At 34.3% G+C, this 22,419-nt stretch overlaps 3 protein-coding genes across 4 annotated transcripts; 2 read left to right on the plus strand and 1 right to left on the minus strand.

Moving 5' to 3' along the window:
* Positions 1-841: 841 nt before the first annotated feature.
* On the plus strand, positions 842-15,526 carry LOC132700347 (procathepsin L-like). 2 transcript variants are annotated; one of them, XM_060667592.1, is made up of 5 exons: positions 842-1,235; positions 5,949-6,275; positions 7,663-8,010; positions 8,072-8,315; positions 14,933-15,526. In XM_060667592.1, the coding sequence occupies exons 2-5, from the start codon at positions 5,970-5,972 to the stop codon at positions 15,262-15,264; spliced, it is 1,230 nt and encodes a 409-aa protein (XP_060523575.1). In that variant the 5' UTR covers positions 842-1,235; positions 5,949-5,969; the 3' UTR covers positions 15,265-15,526. The 2 variants fall into 2 exon arrangements, with proteins under 2 accessions (XP_060523575.1, XP_060523574.1); XM_060667591.1 differs by having other exon boundaries at positions 972-1,192.
* An 842-nt stretch (positions 15,527-16,368) lies between these two features.
* Positions 16,369-18,561, minus strand: LOC132700349 (uncharacterized). Its single transcript, XM_060667594.1, has 2 exons — positions 18,396-18,561; positions 16,369-16,666 (listed from the first exon to the last, which is right to left on the minus strand). The coding sequence occupies exons 1-2, from the start codon at positions 18,534-18,536 to the stop codon at positions 16,454-16,456; spliced, it is 354 nt and encodes a 117-aa protein (XP_060523577.1). The 5' UTR covers positions 18,537-18,561; the 3' UTR covers positions 16,369-16,453.
* On the plus strand, positions 16,686-18,179 carry LOC132700348 (procathepsin L-like). The gene is made up of 4 exons (XM_060667593.1): positions 16,686-17,041; positions 17,095-17,427; positions 17,491-17,728; positions 17,812-18,179. The coding sequence occupies exons 1-4, from the start codon at positions 16,928-16,930 to the stop codon at positions 18,123-18,125; spliced, it is 999 nt and encodes a 332-aa protein (XP_060523576.1). The 5' UTR covers positions 16,686-16,927; the 3' UTR covers positions 18,126-18,179.
* Positions 18,562-22,419: the final 3,858 nt, after the last annotated feature.

The raw sequence follows: 22,419 nt of genomic DNA on the forward strand, positions 1-22,419 counted from the left end.
TGACACTTATTTCCGAAAATATATATTCTGCTATACTGCTAAAATACAAAAATTATATGGTTAATAATGATTAATGCCCATATGTCCACACAAAATTCGATTTTTTTATATCCAAGTATGCTTTTTTAAACAAAATAGCATAAATTATAATAATATAAATATTAAGATTGCACCTATTTATTGTATATTTGGGTGAGTTATTAAAATAATATATAAAATAATGCCTTTTCCACATGTTTGTTTATTTTCATGTATGCGATGGACTATCATACATTAAATCGTAAAAATCTTATTGTTTTATCTGTGTTATTGTTTTTAATTATTGCAATCTTGCATTGCAACATTCAATCATCTCCAAAGATGGCGACATTTTTTTTTTCATTTCTTTTACGGATCTAATAGGTTAGGAAAGAGATACCGAAATGCGGTTTTCACTTGTGTATTTGGCTATCTTTTGTTGCACTAAAAGTAAAGTAATCGAAATCAATCCGCTCAGGGCAGCGTTGATGGCCTAACAATATTTTCCAGCATTTTATCTTGGCCACACAGTCATAAGTTGTTTCACCCTAAATATTTGGGATTACTTTTCGAGATAGGACCGAGTGCCCTTGTTAATTGACCACCATTCCAAATTCTGCAACTAAATAAACAATTAGTGATATTAGTGATAATTTATATCTTCAATAACGAAGAATAGTTTTAATTAATTATTCATATTTAAGCATGTCTCTTGGTAAAAACAGGAGTTGTTTTGGTTTAGGCATTAAGAACCAACGACTGAAATATGTGTGTTAGTTGGAATAAAAAACACATCAAAAATTTTAAAAATATAAAAAAAAAAATTAAATAATTTTAATAGTCTCAAGAAAATTATTTCGCGGACTCTGCCTTAATTTTCAGTTAATAATCGTTCGATCAGGTCGCCTACGAAACCAAAAGTGAAAAAAAAAACGTATATATCCAGTGAGAGTGGGACGGGTTAATCCTAGGTGATTTCTTATCTAGTGTGCCATTTCATTCAACTGAGTGTTGAGAGGCGGAGGTCGCCCGCAAGAACCAATAAGACTGTCGTCAAAACGCCCGCGAAATGTTAAATTCGGTGTAGCTCTTCTGTGAATCGGTTTAGTGACTTCTTAATTGATCATCGAGCGAGAATTCAATTTGGGGCTGTTTAAAGAAGATCGTTTTGCAGGTTTGTTTTGCCTTCGGCTTTTCATACTTCGGTACCTAATATGGTGAGTGCGACGATTGACGCGCGAAAGTAAAAAAATTGTCCTATGGGTAATTCGTTTTTAATAGTCCCAAGGCACGCAAATTGGTGTGAGAATTAAAAAGAAAACGCCGGAATAGTTTGCGCTACTATGAGGAGATTAGGAAATAAAGTACAGCTATAATAAATATATATAATAAAATATATGTTAGATCGTTTGAAAATTGCGAAATTTTGAAAAATCCTTTAAATGTCTTTAGCACTAACATGTTAAGAAATGAGGTTGATCGTGATCACTTAGACACTTACGGCGGGCCGACAGATTTATAAAAATTTCGATACCTCTGGATGCGGCCGCTAATGAGATTGATGAGCAATTTATTTGAAATTAAATAATTGTCTAAAATTGCCAACTTTCCCCAAATTCTCTTAATTTTCGAGACGGTAACAATCAATAGGATGTGGTTTAATCCAGTGTAGATACTCAAGGGTGTGGAGAATTCGATGACTTTCAGAAGAAAAGTTAATATCAACATTATATTGTAAATTTCTTAATTTTTGAGCTATAAGGGTTAAAACTGTAATAAACAACAAACTTTTTATTATAATATTTTCTATCCTACGGGACTGGTGAAAGTAGAAAATTGATATTGTCCCAAGGAAAATATTTCCACGGTAGCCGCCTACCAAATTTCAACAAAATATCAAAAGCAGTCTAGTCTTATCGAACTTAAGAAAACAAGCATTTTTTTTGTTTTTTATTTGTTTTTGCGCAAATTGGTATACAAAAGTACCAAAGTCTAATTAAAAATATGCAGTTCAAACTACTTATTGGCGTGACTGGTAAAAATCATTTTTGTCAAATAATGTTCCTTAATGAGTAGAAGGTGTGTGTTAAAAAATTATGATAGAGGTTCTTTTTTTCTTAAAATTGAAACTATCCTGTAATAGTATTGAAAAATTTACTCTATTCTTAAATGTTAAATTAAAAAATGATTTCACTAGGTACGCCAAAAATATTAAGCCTAATAATAATAACAATAATATTAAATATTCTATAAAAACAAATACAAATACGTTCAAGAGTCAACACTAAGCATAAATACTTAAATAGGAGAATCAAATGAATGTCATGCTTGCTAATATATTTTAGAAAGATTATCGTGCTTCTATTTATATTTGTCAACAGTTACTTCCTTAACAAAATATACAAATACAAGTAATTATGTAATTATATATGAACGCAACTACTTTAAGTAAACAATCCTCAAAGAATCGCATTTGGAATACAAAAATCTACTATATACAGTAAACGGTACTAAATTTTCGACGAGACGTTGAAAACTTTTTATCTATAATTTCAATGCACTTTTAGGCAACAAAAACGAACTATTTAGATGATATAACTACAGAAATAAGCAATAAAATAATGAAAGTTGAATGAATACAATTTTTTAGAATTTTCAATGGGATGCGACCAATCCTAAAAGTGACCGTGACCTTTCCCTATACCCCGAATAAAACAGGCGAAGTTGTGATTAATTTTGAAATTTATGTAAATGTCTGACGGCAGATTTTAATTCGATAATTTCGATCGCGACGGATCCTGGTTCGAGATATTTCTCTCGCCAGCTACACGAAATCGAAGGTTTCGTTCGAACGCAGCAACCGTAATTATCAATGACGAATGAAAAAACTACAATGAACCCTTTGTCTTACGGCGTTTGCTTAATCTTAAATCCATAGTACCCGTTTAATTAATTTGAAAACGGCCGCCGCAATAGACTTCTGAAATTAACTACTGTAACATTATCAGGGTGGCGTAACAACGCACTCGAACTCATTTTTTTTACCCGCGAGTATCGTATGTATCGAAACCTTGAAGCGATTAAGCAGCCTTTTTTAAAAGAAAACAAACAGTACGTAATTTCTTTTGCGATGTACGTGACCGACTTTGGCCGCTGAAGACCAGCGCTCTTCAGTCGCCGAATATTATTACTAAATTCCAATTATGCATCAGTGCTCCTACTCGTGTCCTTGTAAGCCCACAGGAAAGCAACTCGGTATAATCCTCATCACGGGAAAAACTTTAGTTCGGTCCCCATACAATCATTTATAATACAATTTACTCAACATTTGCACAGTCGAGTTAAACTTGTATTTTGGTATAGTGCAGGTCATTTCACGTCGTCTAGTGCCTGAGCTTATTTAAAAAATATAGAGATTTAAAAATGAAACAAAATGATGAGCTTATCTTATCCGTAATAAAAAAAATGGCGGTCGACAAATTTGTTAAAAATACAAACAAGCTTTCCACATGTTTTTTGTACTGCTGTTGGCCACGACTGCCATAGATGCTTGTTTCGGTACGCCTTTTGTATCTGGTCTTCCTTTTATGGTGTACATAATTAAAGCACTAAGGCATAAATGATTTTAAAGTACTTTTTATGTTGAATGTGGGTTTGCTATCTGTGTTAAAAGGAAACACCTTATAACCTAATATAATTTTCTCCATGTAAAATCTGCTGCCCCTGGAATTCTTATAAAATTAGCCTTCATATTCCTACTAAAGCAATTAGAGATAGGTTTCACTAACCAATTCACAATAAAAATTGCCGTTAATAGTTACATTTCTAGAACTAGCTAACACCGTCTAAATGACTTTTTTGCACCCTTCACCATTTTCTTGAATGAAGTCTAGATCAAGGAGAAACTACTATTCTCTATGTAGTCTTGACTTTCTTTGTGATGCTTAAAAAGTTAGCGGTAATAGTAGCATTATTATTGTTCTTTTATTATTTTATCTCTCTAACCGACTTAAAACGAAAACAGCTGTCAAATGTCACAAAAACGCGGCATTTGAAATTTCCGGTTTCTTGAATTTTTTCCTTCCTTATTGTTCAAAAGTTACATAGGCAACGATTTCTACAGCCAGAGCACTTATAATCGGAGAAATATTGTCTGACCTAACTCAATTATCATGTTATATTTTTTAATATGAAAAGTTTTCAAACATTGTAAAAGTAAAAAACTTACTATGGCAAGTATATATCATTCGCCGCCATCTAGCTTAAATTTGCTACTAATTAATTATTAATTAATTAAAGGTTCTGTATGTACAGATGTTAATTGTTATCCATTAAACGACGCTATATTTTTTTAAATTAATTTTCTGTATCTATTTCTTCTCTTGCACCTTTTTTGATGTACAAAATATCATACTGTTACCGTGATGTTTAACAAAATATGGCGTTTAATTAGTTTACTTTAAGAAAATATTCAGTAAAAGGAGTAAATTTGGATAAATAATTAAAAAAAAAAATAAGATCATTTTAAAAATTTAAGTTCGACTATATATGGCTCAGAAAGAATTGAATGAAATTTTTGAGTTTCTCCTCAGATTGTATATCGGACTTGAAATCAGTTAAAGTGGTTTTGAAATTTTTTAAATGAATAAGAATTAACGACAACAAAAGTTAACAGTTCTCGAAAGAAATAAAAAAATGACTAATTTTAGAAAAAAAATAAAATCATGCCTGATATGTCTTTAATTGTAATTATAATAATTATTACAATCTCACTAAGGGCCAATGCAGATGTGAAAAAAAAATGTAAAAATCAAACATCTTGAAAAACACTACACCGTCCTATAAATGCAATAGTTAAATGACTTTTATAGCATTTTTCGTCTTCAACGTCTTCAAAAATGATACCGCTACCGACAACGATTACGTAACTTTGACATCTGTTCAATTGAAAAATAACCTCCATACATGGAAAAACTAAGCTGAAAGATTTTTTTAGTATTTTAATATACCACATTTGAAATTTTCGTCTAAGGAAGGTGCTTCCTAATGATTTCTAATATGCGAGTAGTTAGGGCGTGATTCATTATATATGAAAAATTAATGATAGTTCGCGTTATAAATTATGGTAAATTATTAGTACTTCGCGAGAGTCCATTAAGGTGCATACTTTTTAATGCTAGTCTAATTTTTTGCCTTTGACCTTTAACACTAAGAAAATGCTGGGCTAATGCTTGATGCGCTCAAGTTGTATCGTTAGGAATGCTTATATCGAACGTTTGAAAAAAAAAAGCTTCAAACACATTGAAAAACTGCGTTATTGAACTCCTTGTGAAATCAGACCATTTCTTGTATTTTTGTAGAGCTTAAAAAATTCTTCGAGGTGTTTTCAAAAGTTTTAATTATAGCAAAAATGGGAAAAGTGGGTAATCTACAGAGAATGCTCACGTAACTCTGCTACTAGTTTGTGAATATTTGAATTTGAAGACATTTAAATTTAAAGGTCTTATAAGTATGATTGGATATTTCGTTGCAAAAAATTGAAAAATGAACAAGATAGGTAAGTAGATCGAAATTGAAACTAATAAAACACACTAAGTCAAAATTACAATATACAAATTGTACCAATTTAAAAAAAATCACCCAGTACAATAGAAACTATAAATTTTAGACTTCTGCACAAATATAAATAATAAAAATATAAAAATACATATAAATCTTTGGCCAAATATTCAAGTTGTACGAAGTTTTTGAAGGTGTTGGATAGTTTCGACCTAATTCTCTGTCTTTATTTTTTCATTTATTTTTAATTTTTACATAATACCAAATAATGTTGAATTATGCAATTGCAAAATTGACAATAGCCCTTTTATAGTTAAGACATTTGAATTTGCTAAAAACATAAGATATGTTTTTCTTTTTCCCCGTTCCAGATTATACATTGAACGGTCATCATGAGGGCGATATTTCTACTATTAATGTCAGCAGTATTAGTGAACAATCAGCACCTGGGCGTCCAGTTGGGGGCGCCGATACTGGGCGCCGCGCTGGGGGGTAATCTGGATCATATCGGCGGACATATAAGAAGGCCCCATGGAGACCATCCCGCCGACAGTGTCATCGGGAGACAAATAGAAGCCCACCTGCCAAGGTTTTCTTTGCAGGCTTTAGAGGAACCGAGATACATTCAGAAACAAATCAAACAATTGGTACCGGTTAGCTTGGAAGATTTGCTGGAGGAAGAATGGAAAGCGTTTAAGGTGGGCAATTCCCGAAATAAGTGAACGGCTTTCTGAATCACCACAGTCGGAGAGAAAAAAAAAATGCCGCCGATAAGAATCTGGTCGCGATTCTCGGTATTGGCGGCCAATCGAACCGTGAAAAGTTATTTAAATCAATGTCGCCAATTATTTACCGCAGCTGTAGGAATAAATGTTGCGCGTCATTTTCATGAAATTGTCGTTTGGCTGAATTAGTTTGATTTTTGGTTTTGGTTTCATACCATATTAGACCAAAGGCGGCTATAGCCGAGTATTGTACGTTGAACATTGTAACAATGACACCATCGTTCTATCTATCTAATTTTCTTTCTCTAAAATATAATATTCTAAAAGTTGACATTTTGGGTACAGTTTGCGAAGGTCTTGTATATTAGATTCATTTAGATGTTCTCCTATAATAGACTGGGTCGTTTAAAATAAGTGATTTGGATGTGGTACACAAAAATGGTCAAAACTTAATAATAATTAAATTTTATTTAAAACGATGTAGAATAGTGGTTAAGTTTTTGAAATAATTACAATATCTTGACATGCAGGACGCCCGGCTAGAGATTCATTATAAACGTAGGTACGGAAATATTTAGTTCTAAAATACGTTCTGTGTTGTCAAAGTGTTGAAACTCAAATAAAAATGATGAAAATGACCATTAGCCGCATTGTTGACATGTATAGCCTACGACGTAAGGAATATCGCATTTTGTTAGAAAAGCCATTTTTCTTTTAAATATTTAACAACCCGTATCATGTTTTTCTTAACATCCTGGAAGACCACATTGTTACAAGATTGCGTTCGGTTAACTAATAATACAAAAATTGTCAACATAATGTAACTTTGAGAATTATGGAGGTTATTTCAAAAATCCAAAACTTTCACCATTTTAAGTAATGTACAGGGTGGGTTTTCTTTTTTAAAAAATACAGTTTTGGCTCTCACGTCACGTCAAATTTAATGCAATAATGTTAAAGTGCAACTAGAATTTCAGCATCCTGTAGGTTCAAATAGCAACTAAATTAAAGTTTTAATGGAGAAACAAATATTGCGAAAATCGATCTAGATAGCAATTGGAAAGTATTATGCAAAAATATAATCAGAATAGTGAGACCAAAAATATAATAACATAAGATAATGATGTGGCCATATGTTGTTATAAACGGCAAATATATTTGTGCCAAATTGTTCCAAATTCGCAATTGCATTAAGAATCTCATTAGCATCTGAAATAATGTAAATCTACATTTAAAAATAAGCTTAGTGACTCACAGATCTTTGAATCGAATTACAAAAATATCGCCGCTATTAGATAGGGCTAAACAAATGTGTGATTTATTTTTAACACACTGTATAAAAAACCTGTTAACTTATCAGATGACCTACAATAAAGCGTACCCCTCCGCTGACGTAGAACGATTCCGACGAGAGGTGTTTATCGAGAATCGGGCGAAAATCGCCAGGTTCAATCAGGAGTACAGTCAGGGCAGGCGGAACTATGTGCAGCAACTCAACCCTTATGGCGATCTGCTGCACCACGAGTTCACCAACATCCTGAACGGTTTCAACAGGTCCGGCCTGGCGAGACCCAGGATACCCACTTCCACCACATACATACCTAGCGCAAATGTCAATTTACCAGCTAGCGTCGACTGGAGACAAGTCGGCGCTGTAGGACCGGTCAAATCGCAGGGAATGTGTGCTTGTTGCTGGGCGTTCGCTGCGGTACAATATACTTTCGTAGGTTTTGTTCAAATAAACGACCAATAGGCCTTACCGTTTTCAGGCAGGTGCTCTGGAAGGCCACTGGTTCCGCAAAACCGGACAGCTTGTCGACGTCAGCGAGCAGAACCTGGTAGACTGCACCAAGGATCTGGGCAACGATGGCTGCACGGGGGGACTCATGAATCCGGCTTTCGAATACGTCAGGCAAAATGACGGCGTGGACTCTGAGGAATCCTATCCTTACGAAGGCACGGACAATCAGCAGTGTCGATTTAAGCCAGAAGATGTCGTCGTTAAGTGCACAGGCAAGTGATAAAATATTTATTAAAAAAATTGCAGTAACTGATTTGTTGAGATAGATTGACAATTTGTCTCAAGCGAAAACCAAGTTCGATTTCTACGAGATAGATACATAGATAGATAGATAGATAGTCCTTTATTTCAAAAATTGTTACCCATGTTAACAATAAATTAAATATGACTTCAAAGCCCCTCAGTAGGTCAGCTACAACATTTACATTTTTAGATAGTTGTCTAAGCTATATGACTCAAGTTCAATTAAGAATTTTATTTTATTATTATAATTCGTGTAACTTTCAGAGGTAGTTTATTAAACAGTTTTATACATATTTACTCAGGTATCTTTTGAGTGATTTGCAAGCGATGCAAGGGATAGATGTATTATAATTTTCTGTATTTAGTCATTGGAATAAATGTTTATTTCTGTGAAGGAACATAAGGCATTCAAATATGTATAGCGCGTATACCATCAAACGTCCCATTTTTTTAAACACATTTCGGCACGTTTGATTATATTCCATTTTCCTAATTACTCTGATTACCCTTTTTTGACTTATAAAACTATATACTATAATAGTACTATCTTTCCCAAAAGATTATTCCGTATTTCTTTCTTAATTCGAAGTTGGCAAATATAAGAATAAAAAATTTGGTATGTTCTGAGATGCGTGGGTTTTTATTGCCTACGCTGATTTTCCTATTGTTTCTATATTTTGTTTGTTTGGTTCTGAAGAATACCGCATTTGTTTTGTCTGTATTAAGAGTTAATTTGTTGTCGATTGGAACCATTCGGATTCATTTAGAAGCTTATAAAGACATTTGCATAATTTATTATTATTTGTCAAGCGTTCCACTTTTCAGTTGTAACTTTTCCTGAACTGACACATAGTTTCTGCATTGCTAATAGTATATTATGCAACAAGTGCGGTAAAGGGCATTTGACTCACTAGTTTAGTTGACACGAGCGGAGCGAGTTTTTAATAAACGAGCGACTTAAAAAGTTTAACGAACGTGTTGCATACTATACTTTTCCTACGACCGTTAGTTTTTGGGTACATTTTCGTAAAACAACACGAATACATTCACTGACATGATCGTCAGAATTGACAAACGTCAAAATTCAAAGCGTGGGAAATATCTCCGAAAACGTCCGATTGCTCTCAAACCCGTGCGGTAAAATCCCGGAAATGTCCGAAGTGTTGGTGAAGGAAGTTTAGTAGACACAATTTTCTTATCTAATGGGTTTTTAAAAACGAAACGAAAAGGCCTTACCTCTGCTCAAATCAACATAAAAAAAGGTTAAGGGCGATAATCAATATGCGCATGCGTGATTCATTTCACACCTGGATTACAGGGAAAAACAAGATACGTATGTGGAAATCGTTGTTGCAGTTTAATGCAGGTCATTGTTTGAAATTTGTCATATCTTCCTGGTGTATTAACGATCAAACTTCCTTTTACACTTGACTCACATAATCTTATTCCTAAGTCTTGATGCTATTCCAATTCGTCTTCTTAATACTAAAATTTAATCCAGTATGAGTACACCCGCTTTGTTCGTTATTTTTGCGGGATTACTCCAAAATTTTTAAGAATTTACATCCAAAAAATGTGTCGCGTTTCGCTTGAGGTGGAATTACACGGTCTTCGAATAAAGTCTTTTGAGGTTGCGTCATTATACTTATAAACTGGTTGCTGAACATTAACGATTAAATCAAGCATGTGCGATCGGTAATATAACGTGTATGATGCAAATTTCTTGGGTTAATTGGTTTTGAAATCCTTAAATTATGGTGGATGGTGAGTTTTAGTTTTTTATAGGGAAGCATAGAAAAATTAAATTGCACCTCCCACAATTTATATGCTCCTAGAGAAATGATAGTGACAAACAGATACGTGATATACAGTATGTCCAAGATTATATTATTAACTGTGAGAGGTCGGTTCAATAAGAGAAAAGTGCTTTTCCAACTTTCCTTTTTGACGTATTCTTTATTCTTCTTCTACTCTATCTTCTAATGTTGATCTTTGGACGATCGCCATAAATTATAATTTATATAATAATTTACAAGCTACTATTTTTTTCAAAAATAAACTATAAAACATAAAGTAAACATATAATTATTTAAATTCGTATTAGGAAAATAAGATTCTAACTCAGAAACGAAACGTCTGATTGCAAAGAAGAATATAAATTAATTAAAATATTATTTTATTTAATCGAACCACAATGAAAGTGTAAATATAATACTGAAATAATGCACCATGATATTTTTATGTTAATTTTAATTTTGTTTAATTTTTGATTAAAATAATTCACACTTTATGATTGAAACGTATAAAAATGTATATAATTTTTAAATAAATTGCCTTCTTATGAAAAGCAAATAATTAGTATATTTGATAAATGCCACTGTAGTGACGAGTTTCTATTGTCAGCAGAGTGCAGATGCATATTATACTTTTCATATTACCATTACCTTTTGGGTACATTAAAAATATTAAAAATAACGTTACTTAGTAGCCTCCTTCAGAAGGCACGGCTTTTTACAGGGCCCCAAAAATCTTCTATTATTATTATTGCTGAAACGGTTGAAGATAATTAAATTGAAATTTGGTTCACAAATACCTTTGATTGGGTAATAAGTTACTGCTAACAAAATTTAAGTTCAAACTTTACGATATTTGTACATATGAAACTTACTTGAAATATTTTTTTCATTAGCTCAGCATTTTTTTACTTTAAAGATTTTAACAATTTGTATGGGAAACAGAAATACAAAATACTACTTTTGTCCAAAAAATTCAAAATATAATAGCATAAAAAACGCATGACACCCCTACACCAACGCTCCTGTAAAAAATATAAAAAAATCGTGAGTAGTAACTCTTGTCTCAGTCAAAGGCATTTGTGAGAGAACATCAATTTTTAATATTCTATTTACCCTAGAAAATAGCAGAGCGTTTTTTGAAACACCCTGTAAAAATTAAAAATTTTCTGCAACAACGCAGCGACAGCGGACTTCTGATCAGTACTTTTATTTAATTTTTGCAGATATTCATCTCTCAAATTTTGGTGCCCGTATGGAGTGTGCACCAGTTTATTTATATTGCTCAATAATTTATTAATATTATTTTTATCCTTACAAATGATGTCAACAGTGACATTGAAAAAATCGTCATTAATATAGTGTTCAGAAACAATGGACATTGTTCTAATTAATCTATCGACTGGACCGCAGAAAATTTCCGTTCCCATTTTTATCAATAAACCTCGTGGCTAAATCTTTAAATTTTGATTGATTGCTAAAATAAGGCAGCGACATGTCACGTCGTTACGCATTTTAACATTGAAAACTCTCGCAAGCATTATTTTAATGAGTCAGCGGGTGATTCGGACTGTTACTTTTGATCTTACGTCGTGAGAAAGCGATTAAACGTGTCGTTTGGGGGTGGGGGTCGCATTGCTACGGTATTAACTTGCACACCTGAAATTCTGCGTAGTTACCTAAATTACAATCTACGACCATATGTGTACACCACGAAGAAATGAAAGAAAGGGTCATCATCAAGTGGCACAGTGAAAAGAGCGCCGTGACTATACAATTAATGACGAGAAAAAAAACCGCGCGCATCTTTTCATAGATGCGCGGGTAATTACTTTCAACATAATAACACCGTTCAATAATTTTCTTTAACGAGCAACATGCGGCAGCTCCGTTTTATCCGCAAAATACACGCTACTGGGAGATTTCAAATTGGTCGAAAGTCGTTTGATTCCGTGAAAAACATAGTGGCCTCTGTCTGTGACGTATCATGGACCAAAAAATCCCCGATAGTTCGAGTTTTATTCGCCGGGAATGTAGCGTCGTTTACATTGTAAATTTTATGGTAATAATCGGTTTTATTGATATAGAGGATTTTGCAATTAGCGAGCTACTGAACGGAACATTTTTGCATAATGTTGATGATTAATGAAAAGTATGCAGCCCCAAGCCCTTTTCGAAGGGGATTCGACGCAATGGTAACAGCTGTCATGCCTCGTGTTTGTGTATAAAATTAATAATTTAAATGTTTTATTAATAATACAAAAAACTGCACAACTGCATTGGTTATTCGACGCAGGAAAGTGACGTTTAATTCATTTACTGTGTGTGAATGTCAACTAATTAACCAATATTGGTTATTTTCTTATGAACCCTTATTCGGCAACGTTTGTAGATTGATTCCGATTGCTCTTGCAGTGGAGAAAAGTGAAATAAACAATTCCGCAAAATTTTTGAAAAATTTCGATCGTTTCTATTACACGCATTCATAATTGAACCAATTTTCTTCCAAATGACAACTAAATTTTAAACACTGACTATAGTCAACTTTTTTTAACCGTTTTGATAGTCTAGCGGTTTATTTTGCAGTCACAAAAGGGACATGAATGCTACGAATCGATTGGACTGGAATAGCCACATCTAAAAAATCTGAAAAATTAAGAAATATTTTCAAAAATTCAGCGATTGCGGATAAAATAAGCTCCCCAGGGTAGACCAAAATCTCCGTCAAAAATGTTTTTTACTTCTGCAGACATCGTGCACGTGAGTACGTTCCACAATTTTAGCCTACTCGTTTTACAACATACTATCCAGAATCCAGATTTTAAAAGATATGGCATCATTGAAAATATTTTTTATAGATAGATCATTCTACCCATATACAAATCTGGTAAATTCACACTAGTCCAAAATGTTAATGGTATAATTTGCACCTACAACTATATTCTTGCGACTAAGCTTTGGTTAGTCACACTTCGAACTAAAATATCATCCGCCACCGTTATTGGTTTGAGCTATTTTCAACAATTTCAGTGTCGCATACAAAACGTGATGATGCGACTCGGACAGATGCTTGATAAATTTAATGGAGGTGTTATAATCTGGTTATGTTAATTCCCATCGAAATGAAAGAGCAAAGATTCCGAAAACATGCCCTTGACCTATGTTTCGAAATTTGCTGAAGATGTTGGGACAGGTTCCACTAATTGGAATACTACTTGATTTAAACTGTTATTGAGTAACAATAATATATTTATGCACGTGCTGGGACACTTAAAAAAAAAACGAAGAATTATGAGAATGCAGCACGCCTAACATGACAGACTAATTAGGATCATACCTGCATAAAACTGTTTTGGCATTTCAAATCTTGCGTACATACGCACAAAACGTTGCAACTTTCAAAATAACATCCTTGATGATGAATGATTTGGCAAGTTTCACGCGAAAAATTCAATCAGAGAGAAACCCGCTAAACAATGCCGTGTAATGATTTTCCGATTATTCGCATTATCAATAGATAAATCATTTAGCCGTCGAACGAATGATTTAAATAGGTCATTGCAACATATTTTTTTTTATATTTATCTCATCTAAGGAGACTTTGACATTTTCTATCCACAAACGCATTTTTTTAAATAAATCTTCTGTATGGATGAAACGTAATTACCCGTAACCTTAGTTTTACCTATAACCAAAATAATTGTCAGTTGCGAATTATTCAACAACGGGACAGTTTAATCCGAGACATACAGAGTGGACATTTTACTATCTCGGAAGCAGTAGTCGTTAAAAAAAAAACGGTAGTTTTAAGGTTCAAATGAAATATTTATTTTGTTATCATTAAATTCTTCATTTTTAATGGGACAATATATTATTATCAATTTAAATAGTGCCTTTAAAAATTAGTTGAGGTCTGTGTCCCTCCTGATTAATATTTAACTTAACAATTTAATTGACAGTATAAACTAATATCAGTAGACCATTTTTTATATTTTCTAGATACTTAATTTATGTGATAAATTCATATTTTAAAATGATCTTTTTTCAAACATGCCTTTTACCCAATTTTCTTAACTAAGTGTAAGCTGTTTACTAGATTTAGGTTAATTACATTATCTGAAGAATGCTGTTTTCTTATATAGCTTATCTATGTGATTATCTAACTATTTTATTTCAGTAGGCTGTGAGAAAAAATACTTGGGCTTACTTATATATACAATTTTTTGACATATAAACAATATTTTGACCGGTTTAGTTTATATTTAAGTTACATTTATACAGTGATGAAAAAAATGATATGCTTCAATGCTATTTACCAACTTCGTTTGCGCTCAGGCTCAAAGGGAATTCAAAAATAAGTTATTTGAGAAATTGCCATTTAAGAAACTTATCAATCAGTTGAAAATTTCGGCCGCCGAAATTTTGCTCTCGGTATATAGCAAGTGAGTATAAGGCCCGTATATGTAACAAGGCTAATGGTCCCCCAAATGAAAATAATAAAAATGTAGCTGATTTATTCATCTCCATATTGGAATGTCCATATAGGTTATGGTAGATGCCATATTTTTTCCTAAACCAAACCTAAAAGAATTCCGTTTACTAGGTATGATTATTACTTTTTAACGTCTCTTCATGCATATGATAAAAGTGATTACGCGTCAGATGACTGGAACGGCAGTGTATTAATGAGACCTTCATATTCCTGTCCTGGCGCAATAAATCGGTTTTCAGTAATTTTGTTTCATCATTTCTAACAAATCCGAGTCAAGTTTTAAGTAATTTTGCGTTTAAAGGTTATGTGGACATAGCCGAGGGCGATGAGCAAGGCTTAGAAATCGCTATAGCCACCCTGGGGCCGGTAACGGCCGCTATAGATGCGAGCAAGGATGGGTTTCAGTTTTACTCCGACGGAGTCTACTACGATCCAGACTGCGGCAGCCGGCAAGAAGATATGAATCACGCCGTTCTCATTGTCGGTTACGGTCAGGAACCCAACGGTCAAAAGTATTGGCTGGTCAAAAATTCCTACGGGCCACAATGGGGCGTCGGCGGTTACGTGAAAATGGCCAAGGATGCCAACAACCACTGTGGCATTGCTAATCAGGCCAGCTACCCGTTAGTTTAGCTGAATATGGATATGGGTTTAGATATAATAATAAAAGAAGTACAACAGCGAATCCTTAATATTATTACTTAACAAATAACTTATCTCTCAATAGGCAGAAAAAATATCCAATGTTCTCGGTCAATGACTATCTAAACCCTCATCGTATTGTAATTCGTTTTTGATGCTTGCGTAAGTGCCACTCAACATACTGCCAAAAACAATGAAACTATGAAAATTTCTTAAATAAACAGAAAAAATTGTCATCATTTTATTTTTTCATACCCTACCCACAAGAGACCTAAAAGGTCTGTAACAATTTGAATGGAATATGGCCAATATGAACAAAAAAAATGTGAATTGACTTCCCCAATCACTGTGTGTTTCTCAAAGAGTCTAATATCAAATTTAATTAACATAATTTTTTCACATGTCTAGTTCTAGCACAACGACTCTCATTATATTTTACGAACATAAGTTTTACCTTTCCTTACACACTACAAATCAAACTGGGCTAAAGATACAGAAAACTGAACAAAGTAATTTCCCAAGAATTGGCATCTAAAAAATTAAGGAGGATTTTTTACAATTCTGGATCATAACCACTTTATTATTTGAAGCGAAATAATTTAAAATCAACTTATTTTGTTTCTGTTTTTGACCACCCTGGCTGATATTGACATTAAAAATAGTTTGGGTCAGTAACAATAAAAAAAAGTAGTAAAACCCACATTTTACAAATTAAGATAATTAAGCCCTAAGACCATAAAACTCCAAATGCAATTTCATTAAGAGAAGAGGTTTTTGTAACAAAAAGATGATGAAAAATTAAAAATGCAATTAGACAAAAAGAAGAGAAAAAAAAAATACTCTCCAATTTGCAGTTTTTAAATTTAATTGATAATTAAATAACTCCGTCACTTCTTAATTATAACATATCTTAATACTTTGAAGGACTGAAGTTCGATTTTCAGTTAAATGGCCGAAACTCGACACATTAACTCTATTTGATGTCTCCCTATTTATGTTTGCATTTTCATAGAATGACGCAAAATTATATTTTCACAAGGACAAATAATAATTTTGAAATATGTTTTGGTTTCCTTTGGATATAGAATTGATCTAGATAAATGAAATCATTGCTGCCAATGTCTTTCAATTATTTAATTGTTAAAGTAAAACAACACTAATATTATCTTTAAACGACGCTTTACGTAAATTTGAAATTGCGATCCTTGTATGCCACTTCACCTCTGCGGTATTGCCCTTCCAATTTCATTTTGTACTTGTAGGAAATATAAGTGTAGGCGGAAAGTGGGAGCACAATCAATAGAAGTCCATTGGCTACGTTCTTGGGGGACGTCTTGAAGTAGTCCCACAAGTTGGATTTCATCGCTTGATACCTTTGCAACGCTGGATCAAACTGCGAAAAATCCACAAAATAATTAAAAGAACGGCCGGGAAAGTTTCCAAATATTTTTAACATAATTTTTTTATGGTCCGGCGATTTCGAAACACCGCTGTTTTTTATTCATACACTCATCTTTTTAATTTCAGTTTTTCCCGAGGTTAGGGGATAATTGCCTCCCATTTTACTAAAACGACATTGATACCGTGATTCCGGTACGGATTATAAACAGAGCTGTGTCCTTATCGGCCTACACTTGCTGTCCCGAGAAATAAAATGTTATTGGTGTACCTAATGGTATTTAACCTACTTGTGAATTCGCAGGCTAACAAAATAGTTGATTTTGCGGAACAAGCTGCAGATTTTGTTGAGCAATGGATAAAATTTCAGGTAATTTTATATACAATTTCGTTTCCTATTGTTATTAACATAACAATATCTAGCTGGATTACGCTAAAAACTACACCAAACAAGAGAGCCTCTTTAGGTTTGCAATATTTAAGCAGAACTTAAAAAGAATAGAGAAACACAATACAAAATTCCTCCAGGGCTTAATGACTTTCAAAATAGGACTAAATCAGTTTGGTGACTTAACAAAAGAAGAATTTATTCAAACATTGACCGCAAACCCTTCAAACTTGGTATCAAAAAGATCCATTAATGAGAGCCACAGAACGATTCGACAGGTGCCTGAATATTTCGACTGGAGGGAACAAAGCGCAGTCGGAAGCGTCAAGAACCAGGGAAACTGCGGTTCATGCTGGAGTTTCAGTGCTGTGAGTAAAAGCTGCAGATTTTCGAATATCTACCTTAATATATCTATAAACATCTAATATCAGATTGGTGCTCTTGAAAGTCAAGTGTATTTAAAAACCGGCAAAATGGTATCTCTAAGTGAACAAAATCTTATTGACTGTGCAAAAGACAATATCAATCATGGTTGTCAAGGTGGTTGGATGGCAAATGCTTTTGAGTACCTGAAAAACAATTATGTCACATCTGACAGTGAATACTCTTACGTGGGTGTGCAGCAACAATGCCAAATAAACGAGAGGCAAACAAAGATAAGCATAAGAGGTATAAAAAATTGATACAATATTCGGTGAATGCGCCGGGAATATTATACGCCTGTGTGATTATTTGTTATTTGTATTCTCTAGGATACCAACGAGTACAAGGCAACGAACAAGTTTTAAAGGAAGCGGTTGCTACTATTGGACCTATTACAGCAGCTATGGACGCGTCAAATTTACAATTTTATTCCAACGGTGTTTACAGAGATGATGAATGCTCCCCAAATTATGTGAATCATGGTGTACTGATTGTAGGCTATGGTAATGAAGCCGGCAGGGACTACTGGTTAATCAAAAACTCTTGGGGATCATCCTGGGGGGAAAATGGCTATTTTAAAATTATACGAAATAGGGGCAATCAATGTAATTTGGCATCTTACACAATGTATCCAATTTTATAAATATCAGTTGAATTATATAATTTTAAAACCTCAAGCAAATTATTTTTTATTTCGATTATACCAGAAAGCTAAAGTAGAACAAATCTCAGTTAGTAAAAATCTCATACACATGCATTAGAAAGGTTAGAAGCAAGGATGGCGGGTCTGGCCCCCACTTCCATCACTCAGGCCACCCCTAAGAGGGGGCCATGGCCCCAAAACTAAACCTTCTTATCCCCGGTGATTGTCGTGGTAGAATTATATAACTATATAAACCAAAAATTAACTCACCACAATCCCTGCTTCTCCCGAGGCATGCTGAAAAGGGTCTGTCCTCGCTTTTAAGAATTCGTTACGAAGAAAGGCCCTTCTATTAGCCTTTTCTTCGAGGATTTTTTGTTGTTCCTTAGAAACGTCATACTGCTGCGCCATTTTTATTTTACCACAAGCACAGAATCAGTCAAGTCGAGTCAATTATGCGTTTCACAAAAAATGTTGGGCGCGACTGCTAGGATCATTTGCCCATTGCCGACTTCCGTCGAGGATTTTCGCTTCTGGTCAATTGACCACCACGTACAAAGAAGAAAAATAACCAATAATTTGCTCAGCTAGCAAAAAACGATTCTGACCGATACCAAAAAAAATCGGCTTCCCCCCGCTTCCACCACGGACCATCCGGGCCCATCCGGCCTCCATACCGGCGTGAACGGAGAAAAACGACGGGGCCGACGACGATTATCACTTTAAGACGTACACTGAACACTCAGAACACTAAATCCACACCGTGGAAACCGATATCAAACTTTTTGGGACGAATACATGGGATTCTGTCGGGAGCGAACGGAGGTTAAACCGCCGCGTGCAATGCTCCACCACAAAGCACAGAATCAGGGAGAGAAAGTGAAAATACATTTCGTTCTCGGCTAGGCAAGAATACTGTGGTTATTCAGCCTTTTACCGGCATCCCCCGAGGATTTTTCTTTTCGTCACAGACCAACAATTAAAAAAGAAAATATACCTACATTTATTCTCAGCTAGCAAAAAAGGATTTTGACCGATACCAAAAAAAAACGGCTTCCTCCGCGTCCACCATAGACCATTCGGGCCATCTGACCCTTAACCGACGTGAATAGCAAAAACAGCGGGGCTTCCGAAACAAAAACCACAAGAAAAACGATATCAGAGCTTTTTGGGACGAATACAAAGGATTCTATAGGGAGTCCGCGGAGGTTAAACCGCCATGTGCAATGCTCTAACACAGAATCAAAGATAAATAGGTATGAACATGTGAAATTTCTTTTCTTCTTTTTAATTTCATACCTTCAAAATTTATTGCAAAATGATTTGTTGTAAATAGCAGCTGTAGTGTTGGTCACATACCTATCAAGGTATTTATTTTGACTTTTCGGTTTTTGTCAGCTTTTAAATAAACTTTTTTTTTTCCATATGAAAATAAAAATTCTCATGCCCAACTGTTACATAAGCCAAGAGTTTAAAGCTGGTTTTCATTGGAATAAAAAACAATTGAACTATCAGTTTTTTTTTGCTTCAGAAACAATTTTCATATCGCAATTAAATGCAGTAAATAAACAAAGCTATAAAAACAAAGCCTAGAGCATCTCGATCGACGAAAAAGCAATGCAGAAACGACCGATATAATTAAGGCCGTGAAACGCGCGGAAGAAGCAATTAGGCTTAACTACTTTATAGACATGAGTAACTCAGACACCAGAACGTCAAGAGACCCATCCGTTTCTTTGCTATCGTCGCCTGCAAGAGTTTGTTTCCACCCACTTTTGTCCACCGTGTTACTCGTTTTGCGTCTCTTGCCCTCCTGCTCTAGAAGTGACAGCCACGATATCCTAAGCCAGTGGCGTAACATCAACATGTAACTCGCAACATCGTTTTCGCTGTGACATTTATTTCTTCATGCATACGATTTCATGTACTTATACGTAGAAAACCCAATAAGATAATTGCTGTCAAGCCACGAATCACGCCAATAGCAAAGGAATCCTTTTTGTTTTGGTTTCATTAAAATGGAACAGTAAAGTGACGTCTGGTACATGAGAATTACAATATTATTGGACCACTTCCCAACTAAAGGTTAAGTTTCAGTTAAGTTGAGAATGTGCGAACTATTATTCTGAACTAATTATCAAACTGCTTCGGAGTAGTTAGTTCACGCACGCGCAAGATCGCGAATTTCAATTTCAATTAATTTAGTAGCTTTTATAGCTAATTACGAGTATCTTATGCAACAAGTGTGGTAAACGTCAAAATTCAAGCCGTGCGGTAAAATCTTCGAAAACATCCGTTTGCTCCCAAATACGTGGGAAATTCAATTGATGATAAATTACACAGAAGGGAGTAGAAAAAATATTATAACTGCGTCTTTGTCCCTTTTATTTTTGCCTAATGACAGTTAAATATTTCCGTTTTGAGTTAAAACACAAACGGCGGCCAATAATTAAACCTCGTGGACTTTAGTCAGTTTATTCAGTTAATGTTATAATATAGCTAAATATTTTGGAAACGCCAATATATGAAAAAAGAAATGTTCTCCTTCTATAACCACGTACATTGGCGCTTTTAAGGTTAAATAGTTACACCGCTTATTTTCGTCTTAAAGCTTGTATCGCAAATTTAACAAGTTCTTGGGTTTTTTAGCTTTGGTGATTCGTGATTGCTTGGTAGGAACAGCTATGTTACCTACACCTTTGAGTAAGATTCGCAATTAAACGCGCCGTCCCGCATATATTATAATCTACTAAAAATTCCGTATTTATTGTTCCCTTGTTGCGCTTATGTCAGGAATTCCAGGGTCATGGGACTGAAAAGTGGTGAAGAAACCGGCCGGACCAGCTTTCTTTCACACCGCCAGGTACGGATTAGCCGCCTGAATTCCAATCTTCCTGGATTTTATAAATTCATATCTCAAATTTTGTGCCGCTTTGCGAAAAGAAATCGATTTAACGATTACAACATCACCATCAAATATGATTTTTAATGCAAATTTTTCCTGTTAAATTTGTCTCTACCAGAACAAAACATGGATAAAATGGCCCGGAAAGCGAAATTCATTGGTTAAACGACTGGTGTCACCGGCTACGGCCCTGTGCGCCCAATCGGAATCGCTTATCTCCGCTTAGGCCTGCCGTTTCAGTGATGCGGGTTGCATGTTTACCGAAAAGGTAAAATGGTCGCCCAGACTGGCAAGTAAAGATTCATTATTAATCCAAAGGTAGCGAGTGTGCGGCAAAAAGTAATTACGCAAGACTGGGTGTGTCTGGCTAATCATTCAGCTAGTTTTTGCTGGTTTGAAAATTGACAGTCAGATACCTAGTTTATTGACTTTTTTGGTCCGTTACATTAGAGGGGACTTCAGATTGCCCTATTAAATTAATTTGCGAAATTACCTTCACAAATCCGTTTAACTGTTGAAATGAAATTTAGAAATAACAGTATAACGGTTCCAAGAATGTAGCATTGTTAACCGGCATGTCCAAAATTGTGGTGGCATTTCCTGCCTAAACGATTGTTGATGAGTCATCGTACCGGTCAACGTCTCAGCTAAATAATAGTTAAAGTTTATAATTATACCTAGGGCGTTTTGCCGAAAATTCTCGGTTTATTTTTCAAGTCGAACTTCAAAAACAGACGTTAAAAGAACAAATTTCGTTTTCTTATTGAATGTCAAATATTTAAGGAGCCGATTTTTGGGGTGGTTTTTAGAAGAAAACTTCATATAAACGTATTTAGTAATCATTGTAATTTTGATATACATCATAGGAAGTATTTTTAAAAAATCAGTAGTATTAAAATCCCAAAAAGGTATTATCTAATCCTAAATTTAATATGACCCTTAAAAAAACTAAAATCTACTTGTTGGAGAAATTTTCCTATAAATAAATTGCGATTTTAAGAATAATTTTTTAATTTTAGCAAATCAGTGGTGTACCGCGCACCATCGATGTTTGCCATAGAATGTAGGTCAAGAACGCCACCGGCGGAAATAACAGAAAAACCTCACCATCGGTAAACCCTGCATAACAAATTTCATTAAAAAAATTAGAATAGTGTTACAGATATTATCAAAAAATTATTTATTTTTAAAAATTATCCAGTCTTGCATCACAAAAGAGAAGACTTTTTTTCTAAGTCGACTCTTTAACTAGAGGCATTCAATTACAAAATATTCTGTGTACAGCGTGTTTCTAAAAAGGGCTGAAAAAATTCTACCCTGAGTTAGTCCAGTTCAAAAGTGGTAAAAGGGGGCGAAGAGGGTCAAAAGTTCCATTTGGTTTCAATTTAC

The sequence above is a fragment of the Cylas formicarius genome, unplaced genomic scaffold (genome assembly GCF_029955315.1).
Source record: "Cylas formicarius isolate icCylForm1 unplaced genomic scaffold, icCylForm1.1 PGA_scaffold_4__25_contigs__length_36172078, whole genome shotgun sequence".
NCBI classification, from domain to species: domain Eukaryota; kingdom Metazoa; phylum Arthropoda; class Insecta; order Coleoptera; family Brentidae; genus Cylas; species Cylas formicarius.

Coding starts and splice junctions, on each gene's coding strand:
- LOC132700349 (XM_060667594.1), bottom strand. CDS start 18,536: ATGGCGCAGCAGTATGACGTTTCTAAGGAACAACAAAAAATCCTCGAA. Junction 16,667..18,395: donor CGGGAGAAGCAGGGATTGTG/GTGAGTTAATTT, acceptor GATTTTTCGCAG/TTTGATCCAGCGTTGCAAAG.
- LOC132700348 (XM_060667593.1), top strand. CDS start 16,928: ATGTTATTGGTGTACCTAATGGTATTTAACCTACTTGTGAATTCGCAG. Junction 17,042..17,094: donor AGCAATGGATAAAATTTCAG/GTAATTTTATAT, acceptor AACAATATCTAG/CTGGATTACGCTAAAAACTA. Junction 17,729..17,811: donor AACAAAGATAAGCATAAGAG/GTATAAAAAATT, acceptor TGTATTCTCTAG/GATACCAACGAGTACAAGGC.
- LOC132700347 (XM_060667592.1), top strand. CDS start 5,970: ATGAGGGCGATATTTCTACTATTAATGTCAGCAGTATTAGTGAACAAT. Junction 6,276..7,662: donor AAGAATGGAAAGCGTTTAAG/GTGGGCAATTCC, acceptor TTAACTTATCAG/ATGACCTACAATAAAGCGTA. Junction 8,316..14,932: donor TGTCGTCGTTAAGTGCACAG/GCAAGTGATAAA, acceptor TTGCGTTTAAAG/GTTATGTGGACATAGCCGAG.